Source organism: Leuciscus leuciscus (genome assembly GCF_965113295.1).
Source record: "Leuciscus leuciscus genome assembly, chromosome: 16".
Taxonomy (NCBI): domain Eukaryota; kingdom Metazoa; phylum Chordata; class Actinopteri; order Cypriniformes; family Leuciscidae; genus Leuciscus; species Leuciscus leuciscus.
The window spans coordinates 2,144,588-2,161,131 of NC_138740.1; the positions used below are offsets into that span (position 1 = coordinate 2,144,588).

Consider the following 16,544-nt stretch of genomic DNA (forward strand, 5'->3'; position numbering starts at 1 on the left):
AATTGCATCAGCTGCTCTGCTTGCAGCGCGAGCATATAACGAGCAGCATGTGCGTCTCATATTGTTTTATGCTGAGGAGCCGAGACATGTTCGGCCAAACAGCGATGGTCAGCAACCATGGCGACGGGACGTTACGTCTCCCGTTCCCTCCTTCAGGGAACGAGGGTTACATTAATAACCGAGACGTTCCCTTTCAGTCGCTCACGTTCGACGTAACGTCGACGTGATGACGTAATTGGGATCCCTTGGAAAACGCCACGGTTGCTGCCACATCCAGCGCCCTACGCAAGACTCTCAGACCCCCAACTGGCTGGGGTGGAAGACCTGCGTAGAGGGAGTTCAACTGCTGTTCCGTTATACCCCACACAGTGGAACTCTTGGATAACACTGGGAAAGCGTGCCTTCGCAGGAGAAGGACGCTGCGGAGCCACATCCTGCCCGAAGGGAGGTACCATGTGGAAATATACATCTGGACTAGACATGAATATGCACGATATTGTTATCGCGGGCACTTCAAAAATAATAGATCAGAATTTATATTTATAGAAAGCGCATTAGCTTATTTTCCATCAACCGCTTAAACAAACACTGCGTATATGCTGCGCGAAACACGTGCACACTCTGATGTAAACAATCCCCACATGTAGAAGCACTGTGTGCATGCGGCGCAGTGCGCACTCTAGTCTAATGTAATGAATCCTCACATGGAGAAGAAGCATGGCGGAAGGAGGAACGCTGCCGACAATTTATCCCCCTTCTAAAAGCAGGGCTGCCAACTCTACGCATTCAGTGTGAGACTCACGCAATTGACACTTTTCACACGCTCTCGCGCCACACATCCATTTTCTCAAAAATCACGGAGCAAAGAGGACACTGACACCGACAGACTAGACAGAGCAGTTACTTTTGATATGAAAAAAATTCTCAGCTCTCAGGTTCTGTCCATTTTATTACGAAATTCAGTCAATAAATACCGTTTTGGTGCTTGTAAATGTGACGTGACCAATCGCTGTAACGCCTCAGTTCAAGTAAACTTACTTTTTATTTAAAGATACAGTACAACTTACCGAAAGGTAGGCTATTTATGCCTCATACATAATATCGATCAATCAGTGTTTTTCAACCACGGAAAGAGGTCAATAAAACTGCAGGTGAACAATTATGTCACAGAATGTTACATTCACCTCAGGAAAGCCATTTACATTTACATTTACATTTACATTTAGTCATTTAGCAGACGCCTTTCTCCAAAGCGACTTACAGATTAGGACAAAATTCAGCGAGTCATCATAAAGAGGCAAAAGCAACAACAACGCAAGAAGTGCTCAAAGTACGAAGTTCAGGTATTATTCAGAGTAGCATAAGCCTGATAAGTGATGTTACAAAGGGAAAGGAAAATTTTTTTTTTTTTTTTTTTTTTTTTTTTTTTTTTTTTTTCTATAAGGTTAAGTGCTCACGGAAGAGATTGGTTTTCAGCTGTCTTTTGAATGTTGTCAGGGATTCTGCATTCCGGATGAGGGTGGGGAGAGCGTTCCACCAGCATGGAACTGTGAATGAGAATGTTCTGGAAAGTGATTTTGTGGCTTTCTGTGATGGAACCACGAGACGTCGCTCGTTGACCGATCGTAGGTGTCTGGTAGGGATGTAGACTCGTAGTAGTGAGTGAAAGTAGGAGGGAGCTGAGCCTGTGATAGTTCTGTAAGCAAGCGTCAGTGCCTTGAACTTGATGCGAGCAGCGAGAGGTAGCCAGTGCAGAGAGATGAACAGAGGAGTGACGTGGGCCCTCTTGGGCTCGTTGAAGATAAGACGAGCTGCAGCATTCTGAATCATCTGTAGGGTTTTGGTTGCACATGCTGGAAGTCCAGCCAGAAGAGCATTGCAGTAGTCAAGCCTAGAGATGACCAGGGCCTGGACGATGAGTTGTGTTGCATGCTCAGTTAGGAAAGGCCTGATTTTCCTGATGTTGTGCAGTGCAAACCTGCATGATCGAGCTGTCTTTGAAATGTGATCTGTGAAGGTCAGCTGGTCATCAAACGTTACTCCAAGATTTCTGACCGATCTTGATGGGGTGATTAATGATGACTCTAGCTGGATGGTGAAGTCGTGCTGTAGAGACGGATTGGCAGGGAGGACGAGAAGCTCAGTCTTTGCCAGGTTGAGCTGCAGGTGATGTTCCTTCATCCATGTGGAGATGTCCGCCAGACAGCTTGAGACCCGTGCAGCTACTGTGGGATCATCTGGTTGAAAGGAGAGGAAGAGCTGCGTGTCATCAGCATAGCAGTGGTAGGAAAAACCGTGTGCCTGTATGATGTGTCCCAGTGATGTGGTGTAGATGGAGAAGAGGAGGGGACCAAGAACTGAACCCTGGGGAACCCCTGTGGTCAGCTGATGTGCTCTGGATACCTCACCTCTCCATGCGACCTTGAAGGACCTACCTGTGAGATAGGACTCAAACCAGTGGAGTGAAGTTCCTGTGATGCCCAGTGATGAGAGGGTGGACATAAGGATCTGATGATTCACCGTGTCGAAGGCAGCAGACAGATCCAGGAGAATGAGGACTGAAGATTTGGAAGCAGCTTTTGCGATCCGTAGGGCTTCTGTGACTGACAGTAATGCAGTCTCAGTTGAGTGTCCTTTCTTGAAGCCAGATTGGTTGACATCCAGCTGGTTGTTTAGAGACAAGAAGGATGTTAGTTGGTTGAAGACAGCTCTTTCAAGTGTCTTCGCAATGAATGGTAGGAGAGAGATAGGTCTGTAATTGTCTACAAATGATGTGTTTAGCGTTGGTTTTTTGAGCAGTGGAGTAACCCGAGCCTGCTTGAATGCTGTAGGGAAGGTGCCAGTATGGAGGGATGAGTTGATGATGTGTGTGAGTGATGGTAGAAGTGTGGGAGAGATGGCTTGTAGAAGGTGTGAGGGGATGGGGTCAAGCGGGCAGGTGGTAGGGTGACTGGAGAGGAGAAGTGTAGATACTTCTTCCTCGGTTAGCGAAGAAAAGGAGGACAGAGGGATATTGGCTGTGGAAGGGGTCGGTCTGGGTTCCTGTGTGTGTGGAGCTGAGAATTGACTGCTGATAGCTGTTGTTTTCTTGGTGAAGAAGTGCGCAAAATCGTCAGCAGTTAAGGAGGAGGCAGGTGGTGGTGTAGGTGGACAGAGGAGAGAGTTGAATGTCTTGAAGAGTAGTCGTGTGTTGGAGGAGCTGTTGATCTTGTTGTGGAAGTATGAAGATTTTGCAGCATGAACATCGACAGAAAAGGAGGAGAGGAGAAATTGATACATACTCAGGTCAGATGCGTCTTTTGATTTGTGCCATTTCCTCTCCGCTGCCCTGAGTTCGGTCCGGTGTTCCCGAAGAACCTCAGATAACCAGGGGTTAGAGGGAGTAGCGCGTGCTGGCCTGGAGGAGAGGGGGCAGATAATGTCTAGAGAAGAGATTAGAGTGGAGCATAAGGTGTCCGTTGCGGTATTCACATCCAGAGATGAGAATTGTGAGGGTGGGGGAAGAGAGGATGACACGGCAGAGGAAAGATGGGAGGGGGAAAGTGAGCGCAGGTTTCGTCTGAAAGTGACTGGTGGTGGGGGTGGTGGTGCCGGGGTAGAGAGTTGTAGACTGAAAGTAATGAGGAAATGATCTGAAACGTGGAGAGGTGTCACCAGGATGTTTTCTGTGGTGCAGTTGCGTGTGTAAACCAGGTCCAGTTGGTTGCCTGATTTGTGAGTACCTGTGGTGATGAGTCGTTTGAGATCGAAAGAGGCTAGGAGTGAGGTGAAGTCTGTTGCATGTGGCTTTTCGAGATGAATGTTGAAGTCACCGAAGACTAGAAGTGGGGTGCCGTCCTCAGGGAAAGTGGACAGCAGCACATCCAGCTCATCTACAAAGTTACCCAGCTGACCTGGGGGGCGATAAATGACTACAATATGGATTTTAATGGGAGTTGTAAGTGTAATAGCATGATATTCAAATGAGTTGTTGTTGCATAGAGAAGAGAGCGTGGAGTATTTGCAATTGTTAGAAACGAGAAGCCCTGTACCCCCACCTCTCCCAGACTGGCGCGGGGAGTGGGAGAAGGAGAAATTGCTAGAGAGAGCAGCAGGGGTTGCTGAGTCTTCTGGACGGATCCAGGTCTCAGTCAGCCCCAAGATACTAAGAGTAGAATGAGATGCAAAGGCTGGAATGAAGTCAGCTTTATTGACTGCTGACTGACAATTCCATAGACCCACGGAAAGAGAGAGAGGAGTGTGTGAGGATGTGAGGATGGGACGCAGATTGGCAGTATTGCGCTGTCTATTGCGCGTGATGAAAGGACGTTGCCGAGAGATAACAGGAATGTATTGAAAGCACATGTTGATGAAGGTGAACAATAAGATAAGTAGAGGGAAAAAGAAGGGAAGAGGAGATACTTAAGTGCCTTTCTGGTGTCCTTGCTCGGTGGAGTCGCGCAGGTAGAGTCGCTGGTCTTTACCCGAGTCGGTCTTCACACGAGGAGGCTGAACACGAGGAGGCTGAACACGAGAGCTGAATGCTTCCGCTGACGCTTCCGCGGCAGCGTGCAAATTACACAGATATACAGATAATGCTCTCACCGCTTGAGTGAGTACAGCTGTTTCGTTCGGGCAATTAAGTCAATAACGGCAAAATGTGTCAAATCTAAAGTGCTAGGAGCAACGGCTTAAGTTACGTGCAAATTAGGTTGCTATAAACAGTTACATGTGTTTCGTTCGCGGCTATTTCTCTAAAGTGCCAATGCGTCTAACTGAAATACAGGATTATGTCAAATTAAAATTACAAAAGAACAAGAAAATCGAAGATGGCCTTACCTTGACTAAAATACAGCACTGAAAAATCAGGAGAACAAGGTATTCTAGAGAAAACCACTTGCGAGCTGCGTGCCTCTAGTATGCTGCCCGCTGGTCCTATTGAAGTGATCTGAAAGCCCTTCTATTTATATCTATCAATTTTCACAGATGCTGTTTCGTTCGGGCAATTAAGTCAATAACGGCAAAATGTGTCAAATCTAAAGTGCTAGGAGCAACGGCTTAAGTTACGTGCAAATTAGGTTGCTATAAACAGTTACATGTGTTTCGTTCGCGGCTATTTCTCTAAAGTGCCAATGCGTCTAACTGAAATACAGGATTATGTCAAATTAAAATTACAAAAGAACAAGAAAATCGTAGATGGCCTTACCTTGACTAAAATACAGCACTGAAAAATCAGGAGAACAAGGTATTCTAGAGAAAACCACTTGCGAGCTGCGTGCCTCTAGTATGCTGCCCGCTGGTCCTATTGAAGTGATCTGAAAGCCCTTCTATTTATATCTATCAATTTTCACAGATGCTGTTTCGTTCGGGCAATTAAGTCAATAACGGCAAAATGTGTCAAATCTAAAGTGCTAGGAGCAACGGCTTAAGTTACGTGCAAATTAGGTTGCTATAAACAGTTACATGTGTTTCGTTCGCGGCTATTTCTCTAAAGTGCCAATGCGTCTAACTGAAATACAGGATTATGTCAAATTAAAATGACAAAAGAACAAGAAAATCGAAGATGGCCTTACCTTGACTAAAATACAGCACTGAAAAATCAGGAGAACAAGGTATTCTAGAGAAAACCACTTGCGAGCTGCGTGCCTCTAGTATGCTGCCCGCTGGTCCTATTGAAGTGATCTGAAAGCCCTTCTATTTATATCTATCAATTTTCACAGATGCTGTTTCGTTCGGGCAATTAAGTCAATAACGGCAAAATGTGTCAAATCTAAAGTGCTAGGAGCAACGGCTTAAGTTACGTGCAAATTAGGTTGCTATAAACAGTTACATGTGTTTCGTTCGCGGCTATTTCTCTAAAGTGCCAATGCGTCTAACTGAAATACAGGATTATGTCAAATTAAAATTACAAAAGAACAAGAAAATCGAAGATGGCCTTACCTTGACTAAAATACAGCACTGAAAAATCAGGAGAACAAGGTATTCTAGAGAAAACCACTTGCGAGCTGCGTGCCTCTAGTATGCTGCCCGCTGGTCCTATTGAAGTGATCTGAAAGCCCTTCTATTTATATCTATCAATTTTCACAGATGCTGTTTCGTTCGGGCAATTAAGTCAATAACGGCAAAATGTGTCAAATCTAAAGTGCTAGGAGCAACGGCTTAAGTTACGTGCAAATTAGGTTGCTATAAACAGTTACATGTGTTTCGTTCGCGGCTATTTCTCTAAAGTGCCAATGCGTCTAACTGAAATACAGGATTATGTCAAATTAAAATTACAAAAGAACAAGAAAATCGAAGATGGCCTTACCTTGACTAAAATACAGCACTGAAAAATCAGGAGAACAAGGTATTCTAGAGAAAACCACTTGCGAGCTGCGTGCCTCTAGTATGCTGCCCGCTGGTCCTATTGAAGTGATCTGAAAGCCCTTCTATTTATATCTATCAATTTTCACAGATGCTGTTTCGTTCGGGCAATTAAGTCAATAACGGCAAAATGTGTCAAATCTAAAGTGCTAGGAGCAACGGCTTAAGTTACGTGCAAATTAGGTTGCTATAAACAGTTACATGTGTTTCGTTCGCGGCTATTTCTCTAAAGTGCCAATGCGTCTAACTGAAATACAGGATTATGTCAAATTAAAATTACAAAAGAACAAGAAAATCGAAGATGGCCTTACCTTGACTAAAATACAGCACTGAAAAATCAGGAGAACAAGGTATTCTAGAGAAAACCACTTGCGAGCTGCGTGCCTCTAGTATGCTGCCCGCTGGTCCATTTAATGACCAACACGTTAGTTGACTAGAAAAAATAGCTATAGAGAGGAGTATTTTGGTAAATATGTGCACTATATTACATTTGTATTATATTTTTACTTGTGTCATAATTGTTATTATAATGAAAACCAAATTATATTTAATTTGTTAATTTTTAACCTTTAATAATACCAGCTGATAGGACTCTCTGTATGTTTACAGCATTATGTGAGAGATATTTTTTCTTGAGAAAAATTTACATGAAGGCTATCTACTGTTGCCTACATAATATTTATCCAAAGAGTCAATATTGAATCAAGATTGAAATCAAATCCCAAGAATTGAATTGAAATAGTGAAAATTGTGTCAAATTCTGTTTAGTTACCAAATGTTTTGACAATCACAATTACACCTATTGTGATGCAAGTTGTTTTTTTTCTACAAAAACGGAGAAACTCCTGCGGAGGAACTCACAGGGTTCGCCAAGTGGGGAACTCGACTGGAGCAAAAAGCGCACGTATCCGTTCCAAGGAAGGGAGTGGCGCAGCAAGCCGACACTAGAGCGGGAACTTCGGTGTTAACGGCTAGTTGAAGTGAGCACACAGGAAGAAACCGGCTCAACACGTAGGCTATAAAACCTAGCGAATGTGTTAGGTGTTGCCCAGCCCGCAGCTCTACAGATGTCTGTCAGCGAGGCGCTGTGTGCCAGCGCCCAGGAAGAAGCGGCACCCCTAGTGGAGTGGGCTCTCAACCTGGGCGGGCAGGGCATGCCTTGGGCTTCATAAGCCAAGGCGATGGCATCCACTATCCAGTGGGCCATCCTCTGCTTGGAGACAGCCTTACCCTTCTGCTGGCCTCCGTAACAGACGAAGAGCTGATCTGAGGACCTGAGGCTTTGCGTTCTGTCCACGTACAGATGCAGAGCGCGAACGGGACAGAGAAAAGCCAGGGCTGGGTCTGCCTCCTCCGAAGGCAGCGCTTGCAGGTTCACCACCTGGTCCCAGAAGGGAGTGGTAGGAACCTTGGGCACGTATCCGGACCGGGGTCTCAGGATCACGTGAGAGTTACCCGGGCCGAATTCTAGGCACGATTCGTCGACCGAAAATGCATACAGATCCCCTACCCTCTTGATAGAGGCCATTGCAACCAGGAGTACTGTCTTACAGGACAGGATTTTTAACTCAGCTGATTGTAGAGGCTCAAAGGGTGGTCTCTGAAGTGCCGAAAGGACCAGAGACAAATCCCAAGAGGGTATAGAGAGTGGGCGAGGAGGATTCAGTCTCCTCGCTCCCCTCAGGAACCTGACGATCAGGTCGTGCTTTCCAGAAGACTTACCTTCAACTGCATTGTGATGTGCGGCAATTGCAGCAACATACACTTTAAGGGTGGAGGGAGACAGCCTTCGCTCCAGCCCTTCTTGCAGGAAGGAAAGCACGGCTCTGATTGAGCAAGATCGGGGGTTCTCCTCGTGAGAAGAACACCAGTCAACGAACAGGTTCCACTTCAACGCATTGAGGTGCCTCGTAGAGGGGGCTCTAGTGGAAGTGATGGTGTCAACTACCGCTTGGGGTACCTAGAACCTTCGCGTCCTGTCCAGGGACCAGACATGGAGTTTCCAGAGGTCTGGACGCGGGTGCCATAGGGTGCCCCGTCTTTGAGAGAGCAGGTCCTCTCTCAGAGGAATGGGCCAGGGAGGGGCCATCGCGAGGAGCACTAGTTTCGGGAACCAGGTCCGGTTGGGCCAATACGGCGCAACTAGCAAGACCTGCTCCTCGTCCTCCCTGACTTTGCACAAGGTCTGTGCAAGAAGGCTCACTGGGTGAAACGCATATTTGCGTAGGCCCCGGGGGCAGCTGTGTGCCAGAGCATCCGAGCCGAGGGTCCCCTGGTAAAACAACTGGCAGTGAGACGTGTCCGGGGCGGCAATAGATCTACCTGTGCAGTCCCGAAGCGCCTGAATCAGCTGGACCACCTGGGGATGGAGTCGCCATTCTCCCGGTAGCACCTGCTGCCGTGAGAGCTCGTCGGCACCTCAAGGGAGTAAAGACATGGTTTTGGAGCAATGGTGTCAAGACAGAGGGACCCTGTAAACCTAAGCCTTTCCTGATCTGACTCCAGATCTTAAGCGAGAGGGATACAATCGGGCATGTGCCCGCAGATGTTGAAGGCAAAGGGAGTTGGGAGCAGAGGGCTGACCGCAATGGAAGGCGTGAGCTCGCCCGCTTCAAATGTACCCAGACAGGAAGTGAGGCAAAGTCGTCGCTCATCCAGAATAAAAGTTTTTGCAGGTTAGTTGCCCAATAATATCGTCTAAAGTTAGGGAGTGCCAGACCCCCCTCAGACTTAGGGGACTGTAGTATCGCCTTGCGGATCCTAGCGGGTTTGCCGCCCCACACAAATGTAGATATCGCACTGTCCAGCTTGTCGAAAAAAGATTTAGAAATGAGTACCAGGATGTGCTGGAACAGATAAAAGAATTTGGGGAGGACAACCATCTTAACCAAATTGCCCGGCCTATGAGGGAGAGTGGTAGGACCGACCAGCGGTCAAAGTCACTTACAGTTATTGCAACCAGGGGTAAGAAATTTTTGCGGAACAAGTCTGACACGGCTGTTGTAATATGAACCCCCAAGTAGCTAAATCCGTCGTCAGCCCACTTAAATGATGATAACGAGCGTGGGAGCTGCTTAGCCAGAGAGTTTAGCGCTAGGAGCTCACTTTTCTGGTAGTTGAGCTTATAGCCGGAGTACGCACCGAACCGTTCCAGAATGTTTAAAATCACAGGAAGTGAGGCGACAGGGTTAGAGATGTACAGAAGCAGGTCGTCCGCATACAGTGAAGCTTTATGAGTTATGCCAAATCATGTGATGCCCTCGAAACCCTCCTCCGCGCGAAGCCAAATGGCCAGAGGTTTTATCGCTATGGCGAACAGGAGTGGGGACAGAGGGTAGCCCTGTCTGGTGCCTCTCTGAAGTGAGAAAGGGGGTGACAGCATGTCATTAGTTTGAACCGAGGCCATCGGGGATGCGTATAGCAGTCTGACCCCTAGAATAAAATTGTCACCCAGGCCAAACCTGTCCATTGCCTCATACAGGTACCCCCATTCGACCCGGTCGAAGGCCTTTTCGGCGTCGAGGGACACAACGATTTCTGGGGTATCCTTTCTTGACGAGTGAATGATGTCGAGTAGGCGTCTAGTGTTATGGAAAGACTGTCGGCCAGGCATGAACCCTGTCTGATCTAGCGAGATAATCAAGGGCATTAATCGTTGAAGACAGAGTACGAGGATCTTTGAGAGAATTTTGAGGTCCACATTGAGAAGCGAGATTGGTCTGTAGCTGCCGCAGAGCAGGGGATCTTTCCCCTTCTTAGGAATTAAGGAAATGGTGGCTTTCGATAGGGTATTCGGCAGACGACGCTGACGAAAAGCCTCGTTGTACATATCTCTTAGAACTGGTGCGAGGAGAGCGCAAAAGGTTTTATAATACTCCACAGTGAAGCCATCCTGCCCCGGGGATCAGAGTCCTGCAACGGGTCGGGTACCCGCGGGTATCCGCGGGTACCCGCATAAAAGTGGCTGAAACGGGTGGATTGTGACATTCCTAAAATTCACGGGCGGGGACGCGGGCGGATAATGAAGTCCTTGCGGGCGGGTAACGGATGAAAAATATGTGCAATATTTGTATGTCTAAATTACCAGCATTACACATACGCAAATATGTGTTTTAGTCAGGCCATCCTTAAAAATAATCTTGTTTGCCGCAACCCGACCGACCCTGTCAATTTAGGACCGACCCAATTAATTTTTTTTCTCCCCTTTTAGTCCGACCAAGTTGCGACATTAAATGTCTCTGTACTGTAGGCTAATAGGCCTATGTGTTGTAGCCCAGTCATTAAAAAACGATTTAGTTTCATATTTATGTTTAAATAAAATAATATAATTTGTTTTATATATTTCATGTTGATTATATGAAAAGTGAAAAGCATGAATAAGATAAGATGATCCCGAATATCGTGAGACAAATGGAGTGGGCAGACATGATTTTGACCACTTCATTAAGTTTGTTCAGCCTTTCTTTAAAGTGAATTTCGTTTCGTATTAATTGTATCTTAATTTTAATCAATGTTTCATCTACCAAATTCCGGGATTTAATAAATAAGTAAATATAGCAGGCAGGCAATATAATCAGGACACGGCCGGAGGCGCCCGCGCGTGAACTGATGAACTTAAATTAACCGAAACTCAACGTATAAGCTACTTGCCTCACAGACCTGAGAAATAGAAAGCATGAAATGTGTACTTTTAAACAAAACAATTCAAAACGAAAGAAAACAGACTGTTCTCTGCTTATAATCCGTATGAAATGTGCATTTCTCTCTGGCGCGTTCACTACTGCGAAGATCGCGAGTCAGCATCGTCATCTTTGACACAGAAAACACTTGCTTATTAATAAACAATTGAAATATCTCATTGATATATTTGACATAGGCCTATTAATAATCATTACTTTTCCAAGTTCTTTGTGACAGCTTTTAGGTGCGTTATTGGCAGCGCACCCTTATGTTACATGAACGCGTCACCTGTGTGGTTTATCGCGGGCACGGGTCGGGTAACGGGCCAAATATTAACGGGTCTGGGCGGGTGCGGATTTAATTTTGATATTATCACGGGTGACGGGTCGGATCTGATGCTGAACTTTGCGGGTACGGGCGGGGGCGGGTCTCCAAAAATGGACCCGTGCAGGACTCTGCCGGGGATTTACCGCTCTGTAGGGAGTTAATGGCTTCCTGAACCTCAGCAGTGGTTATCAGGCCACCCAATTCGTTAGCTGATACGGCGTCTACTTGGGGGAAAGTCATATCATTAAGCATACCGTCCGCAATGGGAAGGCAGTCAGAGGAATACAGGTCAGCATAAAATTCGGCAAACATTTTATTAATGGTGGTAGGATCAGTGTGGATCTCGCCTGAGTTGGCTCTAATGGCAGGAATAAGCCGTGAGGTTGCCTCGGCTCTGGCCTGATGAGCCAGAAGTTTCCCAGCTTTATCTCCCGACTCAAAAAAACGCTGTCTGGATTTGAGCAGACGAAGCTTGGCTTTATTCGTGGATAAGAGATCGAAGTCTGTCTGGAGTCTAAGACGTTCTCTGTACAGGGTAGGGTCCGGGTCGGCCGCATATTTGTCATCAATGTCCTTCATTTTCTGTAGTAAGTCTACCGATAAGTAGTAAGGACACCTCGACTCTTTTTAAATTAGATACGAAAGAGATAAGCAGTCCTCTAATATATGCTTTCGAAGCCTTCCATAATACACCTCTGTTTGTATCCGGCAAATCATTCAGCTCGAAAAAAAGAGCGATTTGGGAGTGTAGAAACTGCTTATAGAATTCCTCCGCCAGTAGAGAGGAGTTAAACCTCCACTGCCTGAAGGGGTTAGAGTAAGCGCGGAAGTATAGGTCAAGGGAAGTTGGTGCGTGATCCGATATTACGATAATGTGGTAGTCACTGGATTTAATCATAGAAAGCAGTCTATCGTCTAGGAGGAAGAAATCTATGCGCGTGTAGGTATGATGCACGTGAGAAAAAAAAGAGAATGTCTTTTTGGGTCTGTGAGGCCAAGTAGTTTGACAAAGTCATGCAGAGTTTTGGCTGATTTGCTTAAAGAGTACGGTTTGTTCGACGATCTGTCCAGTATGGGATCTTGGACCAGATTAAAATCCCCGCCCACAATAATATGATGATTTTCGATGTTTGGTAGCGATGTGAAAAATGTGGATATGAATGCGCAGTCATCCCAGTTAGGGCCGTAAATGCTGGCCAAAATGACGGGTGTGTTTTGCAATTTGCCAGCGACGACAACAAAACGACCGTTGAGGTCTGACACCACTTTTCCTGGTTTGAACATGACGTTTTTACGAATCACAATGGCGGTGCCCCTGGCCCTACCGTTAAATCTGGAGTGAAAAACATGGTCAACCCAGCCCCTCTTTAGCTGTGTAACCTTCCTGTTGCGCAAATGGGTCTGCTGAATAAAGAACACATCACCTTTAAGCTGTTGCAAGTGGGCCATAATCTTATCGCTCTTAGTGGGGCCACCCACCCCCCTCACATTCCATGAGATGAATCTAATAATGTTATTCGTGCTCGATATACCTTATTGACATTCCTTGAGTAGGCGAAGCGAGGGTCGGGACCGGGGGGTGGGAGAGGGGGAGCTGGGAGATTTGAGAAGTGAGGGGGGGCAGGTAAAAAAAAAGAAAAAAAAAAGGAAAAACAGACAGCACCACCACGCACACACATACACATTACACACACAGAAACCTCTGGCCTGAAAAACCCCTGACAACAAACAATATTCTAAGTGTCCATTGCACAGCGGTATGTCCAGGGCCTGAAATTAACACCTGACCACGCGCCAAATGCGGGTGAATTTTGCAATTGGCGGGTAAAACTGTCAATCTACCTGCCACATTGGCGGGTAGCCAATGAGAATTGAGTGATTCATTAGTTGTTGGGTTTTTTTGCGTCTGTTTTTTTATTTATTTATTTTTTAAGTCCGCGACGTAAAATACGATGTTTTGATGTGCGAGTAACAGTATTAAACTGTTGGTGAGATGGGATGAGATGAGATAAAGCAAAGCTGACGTTGGTTATGGTACAATGACAGTTACACAGATGTGTGTGCGTGTGTATGTTGAGTTGGGAACCAGTGAGAAAATGTCCGGTACCCGGTAACTTTAGCAGTAATATTAATATTAATTTAGTTCTGCTTAACGGTTCAATTGACTTTGATTAATATGCGCGAGTGAGAGAGCGCAAGACAGCGCTCGACGTGTTGTTTGAAGACGTGAGAGTGCGCGCGCGCGGCCGGGGCGCGCAGCAGTCATTCTATTCTACATCACTTACCGATCAAATAAGGCTTTGGCGAGACAAAAATCGAGACGGCTTTGGCGGGACAAAAATCTTCGGCCCGCAAAAAATTTAAATGCAGGAAAACTCCTGACAATGCTCGTAAGCGTTTTCTGTTTCTTACCTTGCTTTACGTTGACTTTACTAGTTCCAGCTTCACCGTCACCGCTTTTTTTTTATTTTTTTTTAATATTTGTTTAGAAAACCTCTATTTTCTTCTTTTCTTTTCTTTCCTCTTCTGAGAACCGGACTTGTGCTGACCGGACATTTTGAGCGTACTGAACTTCAAATTAAATGACAACATCAAATTTTGATCAGTGGCCAAACCATTTTTGTCTTGGGTGTGGGGGGCCCCAGTTCTGGTGGGGGTGGGGACATGTCAAGGAGACCAGACCTCATGAAGATGCAGCAGCAGTGGAGGAAGAGGAGTGCATCTGCTCCTTTTTTGTGGACTCAGATTAGCAGCAGTCATATGAATATGACATATGACTATGTCTGTGACACAGCAAATCAATGAATAAAAAGATGCAGCACTTATATGTGTATTCTTACAAGTTAAAGAACAATGTTTGTGTGATTTCTATTTTTCACCTTTATGAGGCAAAAAAAAAAAAAAAAAACTGGCTGGTAAAAAGTTACTGTGGCAGGTGGATTTTTAAATCCACCTGCCACAGTGGCTGGTGGTCAAAAAAGTTAACTTCAGGCCCTGGGTATGTCTCTTACACTTCTGCATGACTTCCTATTGTCCCCAACTCCAAGAAACAGCCAAATAGTCCAATGTCAGAACAGTACCAGAACAAACAGGCCAACTTTTTGGCTGCATAGCGGATACAAGATGCAGTGTTAGAAGTCCCAGCCTCGTCGCTGAGAAGAGGATGTGTGATAACAAAAAGGGTGCCTGCATTGTCACAATAGCTTTGATCAAGTGGGACACAACTCAAATGTTAATCAAACAGCATCTTTCTCCAGTGTCCATCAACAAGGTTTAACAAAAATGCTAACATCAACCATAAATTCAAACACTAACATTGAGAGTGAAAAAAGTAATAGGCCGCGAAGGGATGTAGCGTGTGCATACACACACGCGCGCACACACACACACACGCCCACACACACACACGCACGCACACACACACACTTAGAAACACAAGTATAACTGAAGTGCAGTGGCTATATGATAACTAAAAGGGTGCCTGCGTTGTCACGATGGCTTTGACCAAGGGGGGCACAGTTCAATGGTGATCAGCCAGCCTGCGCGCATGCACGTGTTTCGTTGTCACGGCTACATAAACAAATATCCGCACACAGGAAGACAGATGTTATGGTAATATTTGACATGTATTTTAATCACAAAAACGAACGTTTGCAACAAGTGAAAGCATCAGGCACATTGGCTACCTACATAATAAGCTGTTTTAAATTTAAAATGTTCAATGCCTTATCGCGCTGATGTGTCCGAACCCGACCCGCACCCGAACATAATTTCTAAATATCTGTCCGAACCCGACCCGGCCTGTCGGGTACCGGCGGGTCCCGTCGGGCTTGGGTCGGGTATCCATCCTCTAGTGTAGAGTTACCACGTTAACTTTAACACCTGCGTACACAGTTTGTAATAACACAATAACCATAACGCGTTGTTTATTATAAACGTGGGATTATGAATTATATTGATGCCATAATGTACCCTGAGTGTAAACCTTAGCCACATTCATCGTGAAGTGTGCAAGCGATTTGCAAAGACTAATATAAAGGTTAATAAAACCTATACACTCACTTCTTCTGGAGGTGCAGCAGGAACACGAATAGTTGGTACCGATCCTTTTTTCAGGAGCAGCTTCTTAGCAAAACCAGCTTTATAACGTTACTGACCCTCCTTTATAAAGCAGTCTGGTGAGAAATGATTCGCGCAAACATGAAAGCATTGACGTTGAATATTCCCTTCGAAAACAAATTCACCTGTGCTGACGAGAACAGCCTCTTACTGGAGAAAAACATGAGATGCAAAACTGCCAGAAATGAAAGGAAATCCTGAAAGGAAACGACTCTTAAGCAAACTTCAAGTTCTCCTCTGTGGTCTTTACGTGTGTGAGAGAGATATAGTTAGAGAGAGAGAGAGAGAGAGAGAGAGAGAGAGTGAGAGAGAGAGAGAGAGAGAGAGATAGAGTTAGAGAGAGAGAGAGAGAGAGAGAGAGAGAGATAGAGTTAGAGAGAGAGAGAGAGAGAGAGACTTTTTTTACTTTTAACATCTCTTTAATTATAACTATAAACACAAAAAAGACATAGCCTACACCTTTAACACATTACTTCATAAATACATAATCCTAATAAAATATATTAAAAATAAAAAATAAAAAAATCAGCTTCTTTTAAAACAATACATTACGTCCTTCCGCTTCATTGGGTTGACATAAAATATTCCCAACACCCCATAAATAGAAAGATTCAGTATAATTCAACAATTCATAATACTTATACTTCATAACAGCCTACTTTTTACCAGAGCTCTGAACATCAGTATCACTATTAAACTGCATTTTTCACTTTCTTGTCAGCCATATACACATTTTTGCCTTACCAAATAAAACATTATAATCAAAACAATTTTGCTTTGTTTGTGGTGCTATATTTTGGTCCAACAATAAACAAAAACATTTGTAAAAATAAAACCAAAATTATGGCTCAAGTCTTTTAACACACCAAGAAATCCTAATAGACCAACACTCTCCCTCTTTATGATACTTGAGGTAAAATCCAATTCCCTTTTGATAATCTATTACAAATTTTATCTTTAACACTGTTACGGCCGTTAGGCCGTGTGTGTGTGTGTGAATGCCAGGTGTACTGCTGCCAAAAATGACAAATTGGGCTCAGGTCAGGAAGCAGACGGACTGGCTTAACCGACTGTCT

The 16,544-nt window shown here is 45.1% G+C and overlaps 1 protein-coding gene and 1 long non-coding RNA gene across 2 annotated transcripts; one reads left to right on the forward strand and one right to left on the reverse strand.

The window, feature by feature from the left end:
* Window positions 1–2,620: 2,620 nt before the first annotated feature.
* LOC309477899 (uncharacterized protein) lies at window positions 2,621–4,776 on the reverse strand (the record flags this gene model as incomplete). The annotated part of the gene is made up of 2 exons (XM_082141400.1): window positions 3,282–4,776; window positions 2,621–2,664 (listed from the first exon to the last, which is right to left on the reverse strand). Exons 1-2 carry the CDS (start codon window positions 4,342–4,344, stop codon window positions 2,621–2,623), a joined length of 1,107 nt encoding a protein of 368 aa, XP_081997526.1. The 5' UTR covers window positions 4,345–4,776.
* Window positions 4,777–6,754: 1,978 nt separating this feature from the next.
* LOC309478046 lies at window positions 6,755–14,234 on the forward strand. The gene is made up of 2 exons (XR_014198784.1): window positions 6,755–7,468; window positions 7,702–14,234. It is a non-coding gene; the product is annotated as an uncharacterized lncRNA (long non-coding RNA).
* The last annotated feature ends 2,310 nt before the right edge of the window (window positions 14,235–16,544 follow it).